Source organism: Carassius carassius, chromosome 8, assembly GCF_963082965.1.
Source record: "Carassius carassius chromosome 8, fCarCar2.1, whole genome shotgun sequence".
Taxonomy (NCBI): domain Eukaryota; kingdom Metazoa; phylum Chordata; class Actinopteri; order Cypriniformes; family Cyprinidae; genus Carassius; species Carassius carassius.
Window position 1 is genome coordinate 24,600,720 of NC_081762.1, and position 18,730 is coordinate 24,619,449.

Sequence of the window (18,730 nt, forward strand, 5' to 3'; positions counted from 1 at the left end):
CAGGTTTTTGTGCTTGTAAGTCACCACGATTTAAAACCACGACTAACGACTTTGTATCGTTCCAGGCAAGTCACGCCAAACTTTCTGAGCGCAAGCAATTGTAGATAGATTATTCATTTTATTGCAACGTTACGTTGTCCTAAAATAGTTTTTTCAACGTGTACCACTTGCATAAACAATGCATTCCGTAGGCATTATTCGTAGGAGCTGCCATTGTTGTTTCGCGTGCTGTCTGACGTCAGAACTCGTAACTGGGAGTACATTGATCTAGTACGAGTTCACGGGTGGGAAGTCACGGTTTTGACTGCCGTTCCAGTGCACTTTCACGGGTATAAGGTTGGAAAAACACGGGTTACAGGTTGCCTGGGACGCGGCATTATTTGTCAAGTTCACGCGGACACGCCCCCTTGTTTCCGTGGAAACGTGAGCACTGCGCAGTTTCACTTTCCCATAAGAACAAAGAATGGTCGAGTCTTTGCTACAGTATCTTATCCAAATCATGAACAGGTGAGTGTTCGTAAAGTGTACATACATACCTTAATTGCTGTACATTTATCGTCAAATTACACAGCATTTGCGGTTCCTTATGGTATGATGGGACGCCAGTTGTAATATAATGCACGTTTTCCGTGTTCAGAGCTCCACTGATGAAGCTACAAAGATATCCAGCAACTCTCTGTTTTAGTTATCAGAAATTGTGTTTCCGTGCGATTTACGCTCAATTTGCGAAACAAATAACGCTTAACCGATTCAGCAAACGTCTACTCTCTCGCCGGTGCAGTTAGACTACAGTTTTGTTGGTTCTGGCTTTTTTACTTCCATTATAGAAGAACTCAAAATAGTAATATATTAAATTAAATAAAGTAAATGAACGAATGACCTGAAATTAATGTGTGTGTGTGTGTGTGTGTGTGTGTTGCTTTTTTATTATTAATTTCTATGCAAATGTATTGATGATGATTATTATTTGACATGTATTTGGGTATATTTTATCTGTTTATGTTTTAATTCTTGTTTAATAATTGTTTGTTTCCTTGTTTTTGACTTGATATGAAAAGGAGGAGGTATGGATTTCACATTCAGGCATAGCATTTTAACAAGTCCCTCTGCAACATTATTTTTCTTAGTCCACTAGGTGTAGACAGTTGTGTCATTCCAAACGTTTTATCTTGTGACATATCTATGAGAGCTTAAGTAATAATAACGGTGTTTGACAGACAAACAGGCTCTAGAAATCATCATGTTTCTTCATTTTGTGTTGTAATAGGCTAATTTATTATATGTAACTTCCCCCCACTATTTATTGTTTTAGTGTTGAGATGGATGTGAAGGAAATGGTTATTGAAGTGAATGGACTTCCAGACGACTACCCCAATAATAAAATGATTGACACATTAACCATGCACTTTGTGAGGCCCAGTAACAATGGTGGAGAGGTTTTAATAGTGATATATCCCACCTCCAACAAAGGCCAGGCTTATGTTGTTTTTGAATCAGAAGGTATGATACTTGCATTGATGTTCTGTTCTTATACATATATTTAAGTTTAACATCATATTTCATGACTAACATTTCTTTTCCTTTTTTTAATTCAATATCTTAGTACCCCGAGTCTTTGACCATAATCATGTTTTGGAACTGGATAGTCAGTTTTACCCACTGGATGTTAAAAAGATACATCAGCCTAAGGTAAGAAATTTTATTGGTGAATTTTATTCTCCTATTATCTTGTTTTGAATTTGAATATTTATCTTTTGAGGGCCCCAGAGACAAATCCAAATTTGAATTTGCAGCTAAATGAATGCTTTCTGAAAGTAATGCTCTGGCACCATCTAGCAGTCAGAAAAACTATAACACACAGCTGAAATGTTTTTCCAATGATAAATATAGTTTACTCAAGAAAGCTTTATGTTCACATATCAAAATGCATCTAATATTGAAAAATATCCAAATATTGACATTTTAGACTGATGGGCATTGTTTTTTAATGCACTGATAGGATTAATGCACTAATTGAATTTTGAATTACTTATTGCATGGTTTGTCAAGATTCAAATAAGACTAAAATGACTCAAATGAGAATAATAATCAAAAACAAATGTATGCATTGTTTTGGTTCTTTTGCATCACGTTCTTGAAGCTTTTTCTTTCATTTTTCTGCTCTGGATAGATAACTTCATTTCGAAGTCTTAGCCATATGTCAATAATATACATGTCATTAATTGCCTCATGCAATGCATGATGTCCGAATCTGAAACCGTTAAATGCATATAAATTAAATATTAAAAAAGAAATGTCCAGGATTTCTCTAACGTTTAATCTGCATACTACCATCATGTTTACATTGTATAGTAATGCGCTATTTAAATATTGAAATATACTTTGCATATAAGGAGGACCAGCACTGCACAAACTAAATAAATAACAGCCCAAAAGTGAATGGTGACAAAGGTATTTCCTTAAAATGCTTATTATGTTCATATTGTTTTCTCAGTTTGACATGCCAGCTGAAGCATTCCTTGATGTGAGCATGTTCTACAATCAGAAAACGATCCGAAGTCTTCTTCATAGCCACGGCTTTGATGTCTCAAAGACCAGTTCAGGACAGCTGCATTTGCAGGGAACCTTTCTTAACCTAAAACGCATCCATCCCAAACTCATGCATCTCCTGGCTCAAGAAACCCACTTGCAAAGAAGCACACCTTCGGAATTGCTAATTAATGGCTTCTTGTCTGACTCTGTCTCCAGTGACTATCAGTCTAGATCTCATTCCACATCGAGATACATTCACAACAATGGTAGAAACACAGATTCTGGAATAAACTCAAGATCCCCAGAGTCCCCAAGCAGGCAGGCACTCGTGCAGGCTGCCTCTCCACTGGATGTGAGTTCAAGCACAGAGTATTCATTCAGCAGTCCCATCAGGAGCTATGACTCCAGCGTAACCGCTCAGCAGCGGAATCCCTCGTCTCACAGGAAAACTGAGGATACCTTCCCTGTGGATCCACTCGCATTTAAATATGTTATGCACTTTAAGAAAGATTTTATTGAAAAAATAGAATCTGATCATCAAACTCACATTAGCCATGTGGACGATTCAGGAGTTGTTATGGTTAAACTTTCAGGAGGATCCTGTCAGGATGCAGGTAAAGAATTGCGCGTATTCATGCAGAGCATCAGCTCATCTTTACGCACACAAGAAATAGACCTGCATGAACTTAACAGCAGTCGAAGGACACACATTACTGAGAATGCTCACTCATTCCAAAAGATCTACAATGTTTTAATTAAGGAGGAAAATGACATTCTCAAAGTGGTGGGTTCCTCTAAAGAGAGTTATGATGCGAAGGAAAGGCTTCTTGGACGGGAGGTTAACATTGTTTTGCCAAGACACTTCGCAGGGAACTCTATGCGACGCAGCAGCTCTTTGCCAAGACAAAAAACAAGGCATAGAGAGGAGAACCAAGACTTGGGAGGAATTCCTGATGCTGTGTACACTACTACTGTTAGTAGATCCTCTGCCTCACAGTCTTGGACTGACTCTCAGTTACAAGCAGAAGTGCAAAAGGAAAGAGATCGCGAGTCCTCTAAATCCTCTGCACACCGTGGCAGGTCACACAGTGCCTCTCGGTTACAACACAAAAATGAAAGCAGAGTAAACCAAGAACCATCAGCGTACGATAAGCAGGATTTGACACCCCCTCATGAAGTTCAAATATCTAAAAAAGGGTTCATTCCTAAAATAATGGCTGGCCTTACTCCTAAAATAAATATCAATTTCAAAAACAAAAGTGAAAAAAAATGGTTAAAACAACATTAAAAGATGAATTCCTCATATAAGCACACTTTGAGACTTTTTAGAATGTTGATAGTCAGACACAGTGGAATGCTGCTCTATGCTGATAGTTCAGTTTGCTTAGAAACATATATATTCATGAGAATAAAAGTGATTGATTGATTGATTCCCATGGAAATTAATTTCCACTTATTTAAAAGAAAAACTGACCAGGGCTCATTGGTTCAGTATAGCCACAACACATTAAACAAAATAACATGGGCACATAAAGTTTTTCTGTGTTTTAAAACACCTAACTCAACTGTAAAAAATATTGAAACAACACAAATAATTTCAGTGCATTCATAAAATTATAAGCTTTACATTTCTGATTTTAAACCCTCGTTTTTTGTTGTTGTTGTTGTTGTTGTCAAAACTATGCCACAAATACTGTCAGTTGGGTTTAACCTGGAATATAAAATGTTACTCAATCTTGCAGCAATCAGTGTGATTATTTTTGAAATTATTGTGTCACATGTGATGGAGCAAATTCATTTAACTTCCAGTGTCTCTTGTCTAATATTATTGCAGTACTTGCATTGTATTCAGTTATTTTTTGTCAAGAGTTTATTACCATGGTGACTCAATGAGGAAGTGTCTTTTTCTGCACTCTACAGGATGTGAGGCAGGCCCTGTGGTTGAATTATGGACTGAGCGCCTCCCTGTCAGAAAAAAAAAAGAAAAAAGAAACGAGCTCTTGTGCTGAAACCATTAAAATATGAGAAATATATTTACAAATACATTTTCCTTATATTTTATAAAGCACTGATTTTGATTTAATATTGTATGAATAGAGAATGTGTACATTATAAAGTATTTCTATCAGATTCAGTTTTCTAAAAAAAATAATATAAAAATCCCCCAAAAGTTTGGTCTGCTATTTAAGAATTTCACCAGTGGTCACATGATTAACTGGTTGTCTTAACACAGTATTGTTTGATTATTTTTAGACATTTCATATATTTTAGGCATTACTGTAATGTCATCAAATGTCATTTCCTTGATCAACAGATGACTAATGTTAATCTATATGAAATGATCCATGAAATTTGTAATAGTTATACATTAAATACTGTTGTATAGTGACTTGATAGTGGCTCATTCTCCGATTTCCATTGTTCTCAAACTATTGTAAGCCCATAAATATTCCTTACAATAAACTGAATAAGGTGTTACTAATTCTGAAAATGTTTTATTTTTTATTGTCAATAATTGTTTAATGTGTAAAAGTGGAATTGTCTTTGAATAGATAATTTTTGGGTGAACTTAAACTTTGTCATTAATTACTCATCCTCATGTCCTGTAAGACCTTCGTTCATCTTCAGAACAATAATTAAGATATTTTGGGTGAAATCTGAGAGCTCTCTGGGCCTGCATAGACAGCAATGTAACTCACACGTTCAAGGCCTCGAAACGTAGCAAGGACATCAGTAAAATACTCCGTGTGACATCAGTGGTTAAACCGTAATTTTACCAAGCTGCAACAATACTTTTTGTGTGCAAAGAAAATAAAAATAATGATTCTCCTCCAAATCATGTCACTCCATAATGGCGGAATATGGGATTTGAAAGAGAAGAATTGATGAATGAAGTCTTTATTTATTTTGTTACCTTTGCACACAAAAGTTTTCTTATAGGTTTGTGAAATTGCAATTGAACCATTGATGTCACATGGACCATTGTATCGATGTACCTATGGGTCTGGGAACATTCCAGTTACATTGCTGTCTATGGGAGGGTTAGAGAGTGCTTGGATTTCATCAAAAAAAAAAATCCTTAACTTGTCTTACGAAAATGAATGAAGGTTTTATGTATATGATATGAGGGTGAGTAATTAATGACAGAATTTTCATTTTTGGGTGAACTATCTCTTTAAGTCAATATACACAATGACATAGCCTTTTGTATTTAGAGCAGTACATTTTTGTCATGGACCTGAACTTTCAGCTCTCAAATGTCCTACCTTTTAAACTTCAATCCATTTCAATTTTGGTTGCCAATTATTTACTACCATATTATATGTACAGAATGTGTACATGTACTATATTTAATAAAACACAACTTGTAATACTGTGATTAAGAAGAAACAACATGTTATTTTGGATGGTTTAACTGGTATCAGTTAAATACTATGGAACCATCCAAATGAACATGTTCAGATATAGTATCACTGACGTGACATGACATTCAGCCAAATATGGTGTCCCATACTCAGAATTCGTGCTCTGCATTTAACCCATCCAAAGTGCACACACACACAGTGCACACACACCCGGAGCAGTGGGCAGCCATTTATGCTGCGACGCCCGGGGAGCAGTTGGGGGTTTAGTGCCTTGCTCAAGGGCATCTCAGTCCTGGTATTGCCAGCCCGAGATCTGAACCCACAACCCTAGGGTCAGGAGTCAAACTCTCTAACCACTAGGCCACGACTTCCCCTGCTGATTGGTATCACAGCACATTGGTATTGCTCCCAGCACCTTTTTTATTTCTCCATAAATGGCATGCTGTGCATTCGCTCTTTCCTGTCTGTTTGTACCTCGTTTGGTCCTGTTGTTTGTGGTTGTGAGTAGGTTTGTCAAGAATGGAACAGATCATAGATTGGTGTGTGGGCAGCAAAACTCGGACTATGTGGGAGATCTAGCTCTTGACAGCAGTCTATGATCCAAACTCATGTGATTGCAGGACCAGAGGAAGATGGTGGGCTTTCAGAAATGCCATTTATCCTCTTGTAAGATAATGATCACTTATAACTTATTGTATTGAATACACATGACTTATTGCGTGTATATAAACGCCAAACTGTTTTCAAGTCAAATGACACAACAAACACGGAAGGTTATGAAAGGCAAAGGACTGAGCAAAAAACGGTTTCGTTAACAGGACAGAGGTTTAGTTAAGGTTTCGCTGTGGCTGCTTTCAGGACCTGTGGTAGCTCAGCAGCATGAGAAATACTCTTGTGTTTAAAGATAGTTCCTTCTACCACATGCGTACAGAAATACGCACATGTTCTCTAGAACAGGATGACATGCTGGGCCTGCAGACCGCAGACAACACTGACTTCACTCAGCACAGCCTCAGATCATGCAACAACCAAGATGTAGGCCACACCCACTCTACATTCGTCTCCTCTACCGGCTTCGAGAGGACAGCAGTGCTGGGTCTCTGTGTCTTTCTTGTCACCTTCCACTTTTCTTTCCATCCATTTGGCCTTCATATAGACTCCTGCAGGGATGGCGGAGCTGGAGGGCTTGGAGTTCGGAAAGTCAGACTTTGTGCTCCTAGACGAGGTGACCATGGAGCAGTTTATGGAGAACTTGAAGTTAAGGTAAGAGTAAACATTTAACACTGAAATATCTTGTGTTAGGAGATTGAATGGACATTGTGTCTTATAAAGAACCTGACAAGACGGCAGTGAACATGGCCTCAGTGTTCAATATTACTCAGTGCTTTGATAAAAATCATTTTTATTTGTAGAACTTGCTTGTGAAATCTGTTTCACTTTCAAAGTGGGTATTTAAGTCTTGGTTTATGTTTTTTTGTGCCTTTTTGACCACTCCCTTCTTGGTAGACAATGCTGTGACGAGAAAATGATACATTTCAAGAAGATAAAAGCAGAGGGGAAAGAATGTGTCATTTCGCCTTTGACTTTCCCGCTCATAGCTGAAATATCAATTTAAGTGGCTGACATCAACAGCTTAAGAGGCCAAAAATGACATCTTATCATGTCTTACGACAGCTGATCATAACCAGCCAGTAGGATCTTCCAATGATGAAATCACATAGTTCTCCTTTCCTTTAACATTCAGCATTTGCACTCAAGTCCCACATCTGTGTTGTAATTGGTTAAAATCAGATGACCTTTTCGCAAGACTCTTTATGACTGTGATGTTAAAGAGTGTTCGATGTTTCACCGCACACTTGTTTTGTCCCTCAAAGATTCTTATGCCTCTTAAACCTTAAAAATAAGCTCAGTTCCTGTCCATTCTGTTTGTTTTATCAGCTGAGGTATGACCAGGCCTCATGTGACTGTACCACACATTCAAACATCAAAACATCAGAGTTCATGTTTTGGTGAAGGAAGACATCCTACAAACTGAATCCTTACACATTACCGCTACTGTCTTATTATTTGAAGTGTTTGTCGACATTAACATGAAAGTGCTTGTTTTGAAAGAGTATAAAGACTTTATCATCTACAATGACTAATGCATTGTAACTTTGTACATTTGTATTTTAGATGTATGGAAGAAAGAGATAGCATGTTAGTGGATATGTTTGCTTAGCTAAGATTACACTATATTTTAAGCTGATTGAAATATAGAAAGTGAGTCATCTTGAGGCCTTTTACACTTCCTGTTCTCACTTCCCAGCCCCGTATCACTTCCTGCTGAATACAGGCGTGTGACACTGAGAAACTGAATGTACTGTAGCACATAATACCTAGATTAACGTCAAGTTATAACACTTGTTTAAATTTAAATGAATCTCCAATTGTATTATGATATCTGATAGATTCAAATTTAGTTCATGATGTTTTATGTTGAACAAATTCAGGATGAATTCCTATCTGTAACTTCATCTTAAACCTCTGATCCCATCTCACCTTGGAGTAATACTCAGTGCATCCATCAGTTGTTCTTTCTGTCTCTCGATTTAAAAGGAACCAGCATTATGATGAAAACAATGAGTCTTGTTATAGATGTTTCTGCTGTCCAGCTTGACATGCATATCGTTCACAGTATTGTTTGTTGTTTTCAGGTTTGAGAAAGGCCGTATCTACACTTTCATTGGAGAAGTAGTGGTGTCAGTCAATCCGTACAAACATTTGGATATCTATGGGAAGGAGGTCATTGAGAACTACAGGGGAAGGGAACTCTATGAGAATCCACCTCACTTGTTTGCTGTCGCAGATGCTGCTTATAAAGCCATGAAGAGACGAGCCAAAGACACATGCATCGTCATTTCAGGTACATCAGCTACTAAACACACAGTCACAGCTAAAACAACAACAACAATCTTACAATGATCAACAACACAATAATCAATTTTGATAACCAAAATGAAAATGCACAATGAAAACATATTATTTCACCCTAGACATTTCAAATGATGTTCAGAAAAATCTACTAAACTTTTTTAGACAAAATATTTTAAGAAGGTTTATGTTGAGTATCATATTTTTCATCATATCTTTTATGTAATTCACATACCTAAGGAGTAAAAACACTTTCTTTCTTTTTTTTATTCAGAGACTCTGAGCAAAAATATGCAGTTTGGGGAAGTTGCTGATATATAAATGGCCAAAAACTAAGATGGAAATCTAACAGCTTGTAAATCCTGAGATCTTTATAACAGTATAACAGACTACTTACATAAAATGCATATAAATATAATTTGTCACTCTATACCTCCCCCAGTAGTATATTTAAAAATACATTTATTTCATAATAGTTCAGATCTGGTTACATATTTACTGACATATCGCTCAAGACTGATATAAAAACTATAATTAAACTTTAATTGGAGTACTACTTGTGCACAATGCACATTTCTTAATCTTAAACCTAAAATGTGTTTTATTGTCACTATTGATGAGGATTGTATGATCTTTGAATAATATTGGTCTTTAAATGCAAAATATTTAAAGTGTACTGAAAGTATACTTGCAATAGTTTCACTTTGTTCAGGACAATAAAATAAAATTTGGTTTATATTTAGTTAGACTTCGGCATCACTTCTGCAAAATAAAAGTGCATTAAGTACAAATTTAGTTCTAATTTAGCAGACTTTAAATATACCAGATAGATACACTAAAAGTAGAACTGCATGGTATTTTTATATATGTAAATGTATTTAGTTTACTTAGCATATACATTTTTTTAATTTTTGTATATTTATTTATTTAGTTAGTTAGTTAGTTTAGCTCTGTAGTTTTTTATTATGGAGGGCAACATATATTAAGCAATGGAATAAAATGGTGATTGAGAGATCCTCAAAATCCTGATGGATTATATTTGATACATGATTTTTTAAAAATAATTAAGTATGGGCAGTAAAGTAAATCTAAGCTGCTTCAGTCCAGTAAGTGTTCATCTTAAAATATTATAATATAAGGGCCCTGGTATACTTCAAACAGAATCCTAGAACAAACTGCTGAGACATCATTTCAATCGAAATCAAGCCAAAACCTATATAATCAATGCAAGACCTACAGTTGTGCCCAAAAATATTGGCACCCTTGGTAAATATGATCAAATAAGGCTGTGTAAATTCATCTGCATTGTTAATCCTTTAGATTTTTTATAAAAAAAAAATTCACAACATTTTATCCTTTCATTGAATAATAAGAATTTAAAACGGAGGGGAAATATCTTTATGAAATGAATTTTTTTTCTCAAATACTCGTTGGACACAATTATTGGCACCCCTAGAAATTCTTATGAGTAAAATGTCTCTGAAGCATATTCCTATTCATATTCAAAATTTTGAGCACTCCAGCGTGATTATAAACATGAAATCATCCAGCTCTGGCTTCCTGTTTCACAGAAATATTAAGAGGAGGGAAAATAAAGCCCAAATTCCCTTAATCATCCGTCACAATGAGAAAAACCAAAGAATATATTTCTGATGTGCAGCAAAAGATTTTGGGGCGTCACAAATCGGTGTAGTGGCTTTAAGAAAAGAGCTGGAGCAGTGAAAATTCCCATTTCCACCATCAGGGCAATAATTAAGAATTTCCAACCAACAGAAAATGTTACAAAAATGCCTGGAAGAGGACGTGTGTCTATATCGTCCTAATGTGTGGTGAGAAGGAGAGTTTGAGTAGCTAAAGACTCTCAAAGGATCACAGCTGGAGAATTGCAGAAAATAGTTGAGTCTCTGGTTCAGAAAACCATTAAAAAAAAATGTCAAACAGAACCTACGTACATCACCACATGTTGTTTGGGAGGGTTACAAGAAAAATGATCCTAGCTCATCCAAAAACAAACTAAAGCATATTCAGTTATCAGACATGATTGGAATTTTAAATGGGACTGGCTTCTATGATCAGATGAAACTAAAAAATGAGCTTTTTAGTATCAAACACTCAAGATGGGTTTGGTGAACACAAAGAAAAAAAGTACCCCATGTGTACAATGAAATATACAGCTGTATTTTTGATGTTGTGGGCCTGTATTTCTGCTGGAGGTCCTGGACATCTTGTTTAGACACATGGCATCATTCTATCTAATACCAACAGATAAAAAATCAGTAAGTGACTGACTCTGTTAGAAATCTTATAATGGGCCATGTTTGGATCTTCCAACCGTACAATAATCCAAACACAAACCTCAAAAACAACAAAGAAATGGGTCACTGAGCACAAAACCAAGCTTCTACTTTAGCCATTTCAGTCCTCTGACCTGAACCCTACAGAAAAGGAGAGGAGTGAACTGAAGAGGAGAAGCTGGGAATCTGAAGGCTCTGGAGTGATTCTGGATGAAGGAATGGTCTCTGATCTCTTGTCAGGTGTTCTTTAACCTCATCAGGCATTATATATATAAAAAGCCGGGCCTATATAAAATCTTATTTTGCTTTCATGTTTCATACCTCTTCCTTGCTGACTTTAGCGCATCTGTAAAACTGTTTGGAGCAGCAGAATTACTCTGTGATGAACCGTGTAGAGTTTTTCCACTGTGCGTTTAATTTGGGAAGGATAAAACTGATAAACAAAGACATTACTGTATGGACTAAACAAATCTCCTTGTGTTTCAGGTGAGAGTGGGGCAGGGAAGACTGAGGCAAGCAAGTACATTATGCAGTACATTGCGGCAATCACCAACCCCAGCCAGAGGGCAGAGGTCGAGAGGTTAGTTTTCTGGGGATACTCACAGCTCTTGACTTTTTAGGGCTATTTATTTTCTTTTGTAGTTAATTTGGTGCTGGGCAATGATTAATCGCGATTAATCACATCCAAAATAAAAGTTTTTGTTTCTATAATATACAGCGGGTAAAATAAAATATTATGATTATTATAATTTCTGAACTTATTTGTTTAGTTTTCTTTGTATGGATGGGTTACTTGGGTTGTTACTGACATCAGCTGAAAGCTTCATGCCAACATCACCTATAGAAATATATTTACTGAGAAAAATGGTGATGCATTCAATATTTATTTTACTCGCTATATGTGTCTGTACTGTGTATATTTATTATGTATAATCACACACACATACAGTATATATAAAAAATATTTACATGTATATATTTATACTCATATATAGAATTACTTAATATATCAACACGTTATTTTCTTAAATACAAATATAAATGTGTATTTATATATACATAGTAAATATACACAGTACACACATAGATTAGATTAGATTAGATTAGATTAGATTAGATTAGATTAGATTAGATTAGATTAGATTAGATTCAACTTTATTGTCATTGCACATGTGGGTACAAGGCAACGAAATATTACTATACACAGTACACAGTATATTACGTACACAGTAACTTTTATTTTGGATGCGATTAATCATTGCTAATCACTAAAAGCATTTTATTGCTTTTATTACACAATAATATAGTAAAACAGATTTGTATGACTATTTGAAAAGAAAATGGCAAATGTTCATGTTTAACGGACTGTTTAACATAAACTTGGGGAAGAAGGCTGAACATTTAACTTCTAGAGATGGCAATATGACATTGAGTTTGTTTTTTTACGTGTAAGCTGACAAAACAACACGTTTGTTTATACATTATTTTTGCCTATTGCTGTATTTGTGTCCTACCACAGTGTGAAGAACGTGCTTCTGAAATCCAACTGTGTGTTAGAGGCCTTTGGGAATGCTAAGACCAATCGGAATGATAACTCCAGCCGCTTCGGCAAATACATGGATATCAATTTCAACTTCAACGGAGACCCCACAGGAGGACACATCAACAACTACCTGCTGGAGAAGGTTAGGCCTTCAATGCTGTATCAGTACTCATTAAAACGCGCGGCAGGAACATGACATGAATATGACACGTGATATTAGCACATAAAATAATAGTAGTTCGATTTGAATGTGGTGATCGCAATTTGATGAAAAAAAAAAATATCTGTTAGCCCATTTTTTTTCCGGCTAGCTTTTGCTAATATTAAGCTGTTTTTACTGAATGTGCAGGGCTTTGTTTTCATGTACAGGTTATTGTTTACATTTGCTTGGTTTGTTCAAACCGTTCGGCGCGAACCAAATAAACCATTTTTATTTTGTGATATACCTTTTATTTTTAAGTCTTGTAATATTGTTCAATGACAATTCGAAGACATTTTTCCCGTCCAATATAGAACGTTCTCAAAACTTTGGCTGATATAGAAATATTGTATCATGGTCTTTAATACTGTTCTCAGAATTTTAGCGCTAAAGCATTATTTTTGGAATTAATCATAGAATGCTCGACTTTTGAATCGCTTTAGTTGGACGTTTTTTTTTTGTTGTTGTTTTTATTTTTTTGCTAGACATAACAACTGAAAGCGCTTAAAGTTAATAGTTTAATTCATAGAAATGCATATTACTAATCAAAAATTATGGAACATGATCTTTATTTAATATCCTAATGATTTTTGCCATAAAAGAAAAATGGAAAATTTTGACCCACACAATGTTTTTTTGGCTATTGTAACTTTGTACAGGGTCTCTCTCACACACACACATACAGTATATGTGATACTTTGGCAATAAATAGCCATTGGTGCTCTGCAGAAACTTTTATATATATTAAGTAATATTAGTATTAATATTAGTAAGAATAAAAGAAGAGGTGAGAAATCATTCCTCTGAGTGCAACTTTTACTAGGAAAATAAGGTAAAGACAAAAAAATGCAGACATTTACCGAAGAGCTGTCCTCTTTTATCAGGGTGGATTGAGAGTCCTATTAATAGGCCTACTTTATAGTACAGAAAAGCAATTAACACAAATACCTTGCTGTATTTACAGTCTAGAGTTGTCCAACAGCAGGAGGGAGAGAGAAATTTCCATTCATTTTATCAGGTGAGATCTTCCGAACAGGTTATGGTGAATGAAGTTATAATATTATTTCAAGAGTGCCAAATGCTGCAAGAACTGTGATTAAATGTTTAATAAACTTAAGATAAATCAGCATTTACATGCTCTGTTTGTGCAGGTGTTACGGGGGGGATCTGATGAATTGCTGAAGTCTTTGTATCTGCAAAGAGATCCAGCAGAATATGCCTACACCAGTCAAGGAGCCTCAGTTACACTTGTACGTACTGTACTTATCCTATGAGTATATTACAGTTTATGAACACACAACGTCTTCACAGACTAACCATTCAAGACTGAATGGATAGCATTCTGCTCTCCAATAGAGTTTATAAAGCGTACAGCGAATACTATTATTTCAAAATATACAGTGTTTCTTAGCTTTCCTTTTTTTCTGTCTCTCTGTCATTCCAAATCATGTTCACAGGCATCTAATAATGACTCCTTATGTCACAAAGCTGTGATGGCAGCACTGAAAGTGATAGGCTTCACTACCGAAGAGATCAACTCCATCTACAAGATCCTCAGTACCATCCTACACCTGGTCAGTCCCATACTGAGTGCTATGGAAGACTTTTCTGCTGTTAAAATTCCTGATTGCAGTCTAATTTGAAAGCCCAATGTAGTAGTTAAATACAACAATTAATATAAATATATATATATATATTAACCACTGGTTTAAATGCCTTGCAATGTTATTGTGTCAGGGTATCCTTCAGTTTACGAGTGATGGTGAACATGTCATAATTGTTGGTGAAGATACAGTGAAGCACATTTCTGAGCTGACGTCCACAGAGCCTGAAAATACCAGAAAAGCACTTCTGTACCGTACAGTGGCTACTGGGGGTGGAGAGGTCATTGAAAAGGGACACAACGAGCAGGAAGCTAGCTATGGAAGAGACGCTTTTGCCAAGGTATTATACACTTTCTTGCTAAAAGTCTTCCTTGTTTGTGGCTCATTCATCATCTAGTTATTCTAATTACACAAAGATTCTTAGAGGTAGCATATTAACAACCTTATTTTTCTTTAATCCTTTTAATTTTAATAGTTCAGTTTGGTTTGTAAGCATCCTGTAACTTTAAACACAAAAGTCGCTCTTCATTTGAAAGACTATACAGTATTTTGCAGAATTAGGAAACGTTGTGACATGAAAGAATGAATACACGAAGACACGGACACTTACATTACATCAGTGTATGTTTAGTATCAGGGAAATGGGAGTGTGGAAAATTCTAAACTTGCATCTGTTTTAGGTGCACAAAAGTGTCCTTAGGAAAAAATTAAATGATAAATGTTGGTATGACCACTTAAAATATGTCTTTACTGTATTATATGTTCAGTCCTTATTTTGTCCTGGCTTTTATTTTAGGCTTTATATGAGAGATTATTTGCATGGATAGTGGGTCGTATTAATAGCGTGATTGAAGTGAAGGACTACAACCCTGCCCTGCATGGCAAAAACACTGTTATAGGTGTGCTGGACATCTATGGCTTTGAGATCTTTGATAACAACAGGTCAGTTTCATTCCTGCATTGTGTAGTTATTATTATTGCTTGGGATTAATATTCTTCAAATGCATGGGACTTTTTTTTTTAAGTTTTATGTTTAAATGGTTGATTCTATCATACCTGTTTCATGTCCGCAGCTTTGAGCAGTTTTGCATTAACTACTGCAACGAGAAGCTACAGCAGCTCTTCATTGAGCTTATTCTACGGCAGGAGCAGGACGAGTACCAGAGAGAGGGTATTACATGGCAACATGTGAGTATGATACAAAAACGTAATCCATGCTGAGTATAATCCATGCACCTTTTCTCTAAACTGGACTTTTCTTTCTTTTAGATCGAATACTTTAACAATCAGATCATAGTGGATTTAGTGGAGCAGCCTCATAAGGGCATCATCTCCGTCCTGGATGAAGCCTGTCTCACTGCAGGGAAAGTCACAGATACCGTCTGCCTGGACAGCATGAACAAAAAGCTGGGCCAGCACCCTCACTACACCTCCCGGAAAGTAAGCACTCGGAAGAGTTACCATTCTTTCTTGCCTCAGCAATCCCCCAATCACTTCACATAAGCATACATTTTTAGGCCCGTCATAAATTATGAAACAAAACTGCAACCTCATGTAACCAGACTCTGCAATTTGGCATCAGGTTCAGAAGGGGGCAGTATTCTCTTACATTACACCCATATAGAAATGAAAACATGGAGAGTGTGATACCTGTTGATGCCTTGACCATTGAGACTGGTGATTTTTATTCTTTTCCCCCCTCTCTCTCTCTCTCAGCTCTGTCCTGCCGATAAGACCATGGAGTTCAATCGAGATTTCCGTATCCGACACTACGCGGGAGATGTTACGTGAGTGTTTTATAGTCCTGCAGGTGATGTGAACATGCTGATGGGGAGAGCTTAAAATACTTCTAGTCTTTCATTTTAGCAGCAATCTGAAGCTGAAATGTTTAAATATTCTCAAGGACAAATGAAAGCTACATAAGATGCAACATGACTAAATATTGACCTCATTGTACCACTATGGTACATTTGCCATTCTGTCCACATTTAAAACAATAACAAAAATAACTTTCATAATGTTACTGAAACAAACAGAATATTCAGCTGTAAATAATTAAGGTCTTGATTTTATTCACATGGATTTGATTGGATCATAAAAGATGTATTCTTAGAGAGAGAAAAATTATTATTATTATTTTTTTTTTTTGAGTATTGTTTTCTTTAGAATTAAATGCACTGATAAATCCTTCACAGTAATGCTACATTTATGTCATGATATAATTAGTGTAATTAAACGTAAATTTTATAACTGAATTAGTTGACATTTAAGTTTTTCCACAGATTACTATTAGCAATAGCTCTCTAACCAGTGGAAATGCTATCATAGAGTAATTTTATCCGTGAAAATTAATTAGGCCTTATTCATAAAATGTGCATACGATTGAATTTGATCCACAAATGAGCAAAATGCAACTGTTTGTTATAATTACATAACTGCAATTAATTCATTTATGTTGATGGTTTTCTCAAAATAATAAAATGTACATACAAATACATTGTACAGAAACCAGACCATGCCTACTTCACATACATTTTCTAGCATGCTTGGATTTCCTTGCACATTTATTGTTGTACTTAACAAGTGATAAATATGGGCCTTCTGAAGGTGGAGTTGATTCGTTTGTACACACTGGGCTTAAATTAATTGGGAAGCATTTAGGAACATTTTTATACATTATTATACATCTGGTCCCCCAGCAGAGATACCTGAAAGTTAGCAGGTATTAAAAAATTTAAATTTCTCACCCTCATAAAAATGTAAAATGTATTGCATATACTGTATGCTGGCAGCTGTACTTGCCCTAAAAAGCAGAGCTTTGAGTAATCATTGCATTTCGACTTAAGTTCGATAAATGTGAATAAATGTCCACATGTACAGTGCATATGAATTTGTACTAAATGTACATATAATTGTGCTTTATATATATATATATCAGTTTTTGTTCCATAGAACTAGGATATCCTGGGCTGAGATAAGGATAATGATCTTTCTATGAAAGTCTGTATAAGCAAAATTTCTTGATGACAATGACACACAGGAAGCTTCAGTGGTTAAACCACGTAAAGATAAAATAAAAATAGAAAACTTGATACCAATACCAGTGCATTGGAGTAATCTCTCAAAAATAAAAAGGGAAATTAAAAATGTTAAAACAGTTTTCAGACCACCTGAGATAGACATCAACAAACAAGACTCTTTTTGGCCGGTTCTTCATGAAAAAGTCCAAAGATGTGACTAGTTCAGTACAATCTCTTGTTGTCATCTTGTAATTATGTTAATGTCAGTATTCTAAAGACCTTGAACATAAGTTTGGATTTCATGTTGACATTATGCGTTTATCTGAAGGTGAAGTTTCTTTAAAGGTTGGAGGATGCAGTTTTATAAATGCATGAAGTTGCTGCTGGTGCAGGTGTCTGCAGTTTGCTGTACCTCAGCAAAAGCTGTGTCCCCATTTAGAAAATAGCAAGACCTTTTCTCATTGAGGAAAGAGGAATAGAGAGAAGCTACTGGAGGGCTCAGCTCTGAAAATAGATGACACATTTTTTCCTTTAATGAGCATGTGCTTAAGTATAACTCCGGAAGTAACTGATTAAAGCTAAATTAGTCTTGAAATAAAGTTTCACCGTGCATTTTTGCAGTTTCCTTTCATGTTGAAACTGTTCTCAGATCTGTTCCTCACAAGTCTGTGGGAGTGAACTGTGAAAGCCGTTAGGAGAAGTTAAGGAGAGTATTGTAAATTCAGCGTTTCTTTGACGACTGGTCCGAGAAATGGGATGAACTGTGTCGGCAGCCACGTGTCACATGCTTGATAATTAGGTCAGGACTGCAAAGGACTGTCTGTAGCACTGAATGTCACTATTATGACAACCCTGCAGTGAAAGCACGAGCATGCGCACAGTTCTGTGACAATCACTTTGGATCTGTCTGAGAATGCACGGACCATACAGATCTGATAGACGGATGCCTGTCTCACGCTCACCCAGACAGACACACTAGGAAGTTCCCTTAGGATGAAGACTGTCAGAACGGGCATGTCAACCCCTCAGTCACACTTACAAAAAATAAAATCTGTGAGATCCCTTAGGCCCAGCTGTGTCAGTGATGGAGGAAGGTCTCGCTAAATATACACTATGAACGTCCCCTCAAAACATGACCTATTTCTCTCACTCTGTCTCTTGCTTCCCCTCTCTCTTACTTTTTTTATTTCTTCCTAGCCCCCCCCCCCCACCCCTTCAGTTGTGTATCTCCTTTTATGTAGTCTACTTCTGTTCAGAATA

The 18,730-nt window shown here is 36.1% G+C and overlaps 2 protein-coding genes across 2 annotated transcripts in view; both read left to right on the forward strand.

Moving 5' to 3' along the window:
• Nucleotides 1–978: 978 nt before the first annotated feature.
• On the forward strand, nucleotides 979–3,935 carry si:dkey-154b15.1 (uncharacterized). Its single transcript, XM_059556748.1, has 3 exons — nucleotides 979–1,500; nucleotides 1,604–1,689; nucleotides 2,495–3,935. Exons 1-3 carry the CDS (start codon nucleotides 1,320–1,322, stop codon nucleotides 3,818–3,820), a joined length of 1,593 nt encoding a protein of 530 aa, XP_059412731.1. The 5' UTR covers nucleotides 979–1,319; the 3' UTR covers nucleotides 3,821–3,935.
• Nucleotides 3,936–6,971: 3,036 nt separating this feature from the next.
• The window catches only part of myo1g (myosin IG), a 61,338-nt gene continuing 49,579 nt past the window's right edge, over nucleotides 6,972–18,730 (forward strand). The window contains exons 1-12 of the mRNA XM_059556747.1: nucleotides 6,972–7,160; nucleotides 8,594–8,802; nucleotides 11,591–11,684; nucleotides 12,624–12,789; nucleotides 13,811–13,864; nucleotides 13,998–14,096; nucleotides 14,304–14,420; nucleotides 14,584–14,790; nucleotides 15,247–15,392; nucleotides 15,524–15,638; nucleotides 15,720–15,890; nucleotides 16,167–16,237. Coding sequence (XP_059412730.1) covers nucleotides 7,066–7,160; nucleotides 8,594–8,802; nucleotides 11,591–11,684; nucleotides 12,624–12,789; nucleotides 13,811–13,864; nucleotides 13,998–14,096; nucleotides 14,304–14,420; nucleotides 14,584–14,790; nucleotides 15,247–15,392; nucleotides 15,524–15,638; nucleotides 15,720–15,890; nucleotides 16,167–16,237 — 1,544 coding nt within the window. The 5' untranslated portion in view covers nucleotides 6,972–7,065. The remainder of the gene's footprint in view (nucleotides 7,161–8,593; nucleotides 8,803–11,590; nucleotides 11,685–12,623; nucleotides 12,790–13,810; nucleotides 13,865–13,997; nucleotides 14,097–14,303; nucleotides 14,421–14,583; nucleotides 14,791–15,246; nucleotides 15,393–15,523; nucleotides 15,639–15,719; nucleotides 15,891–16,166; nucleotides 16,238–18,730) is intronic.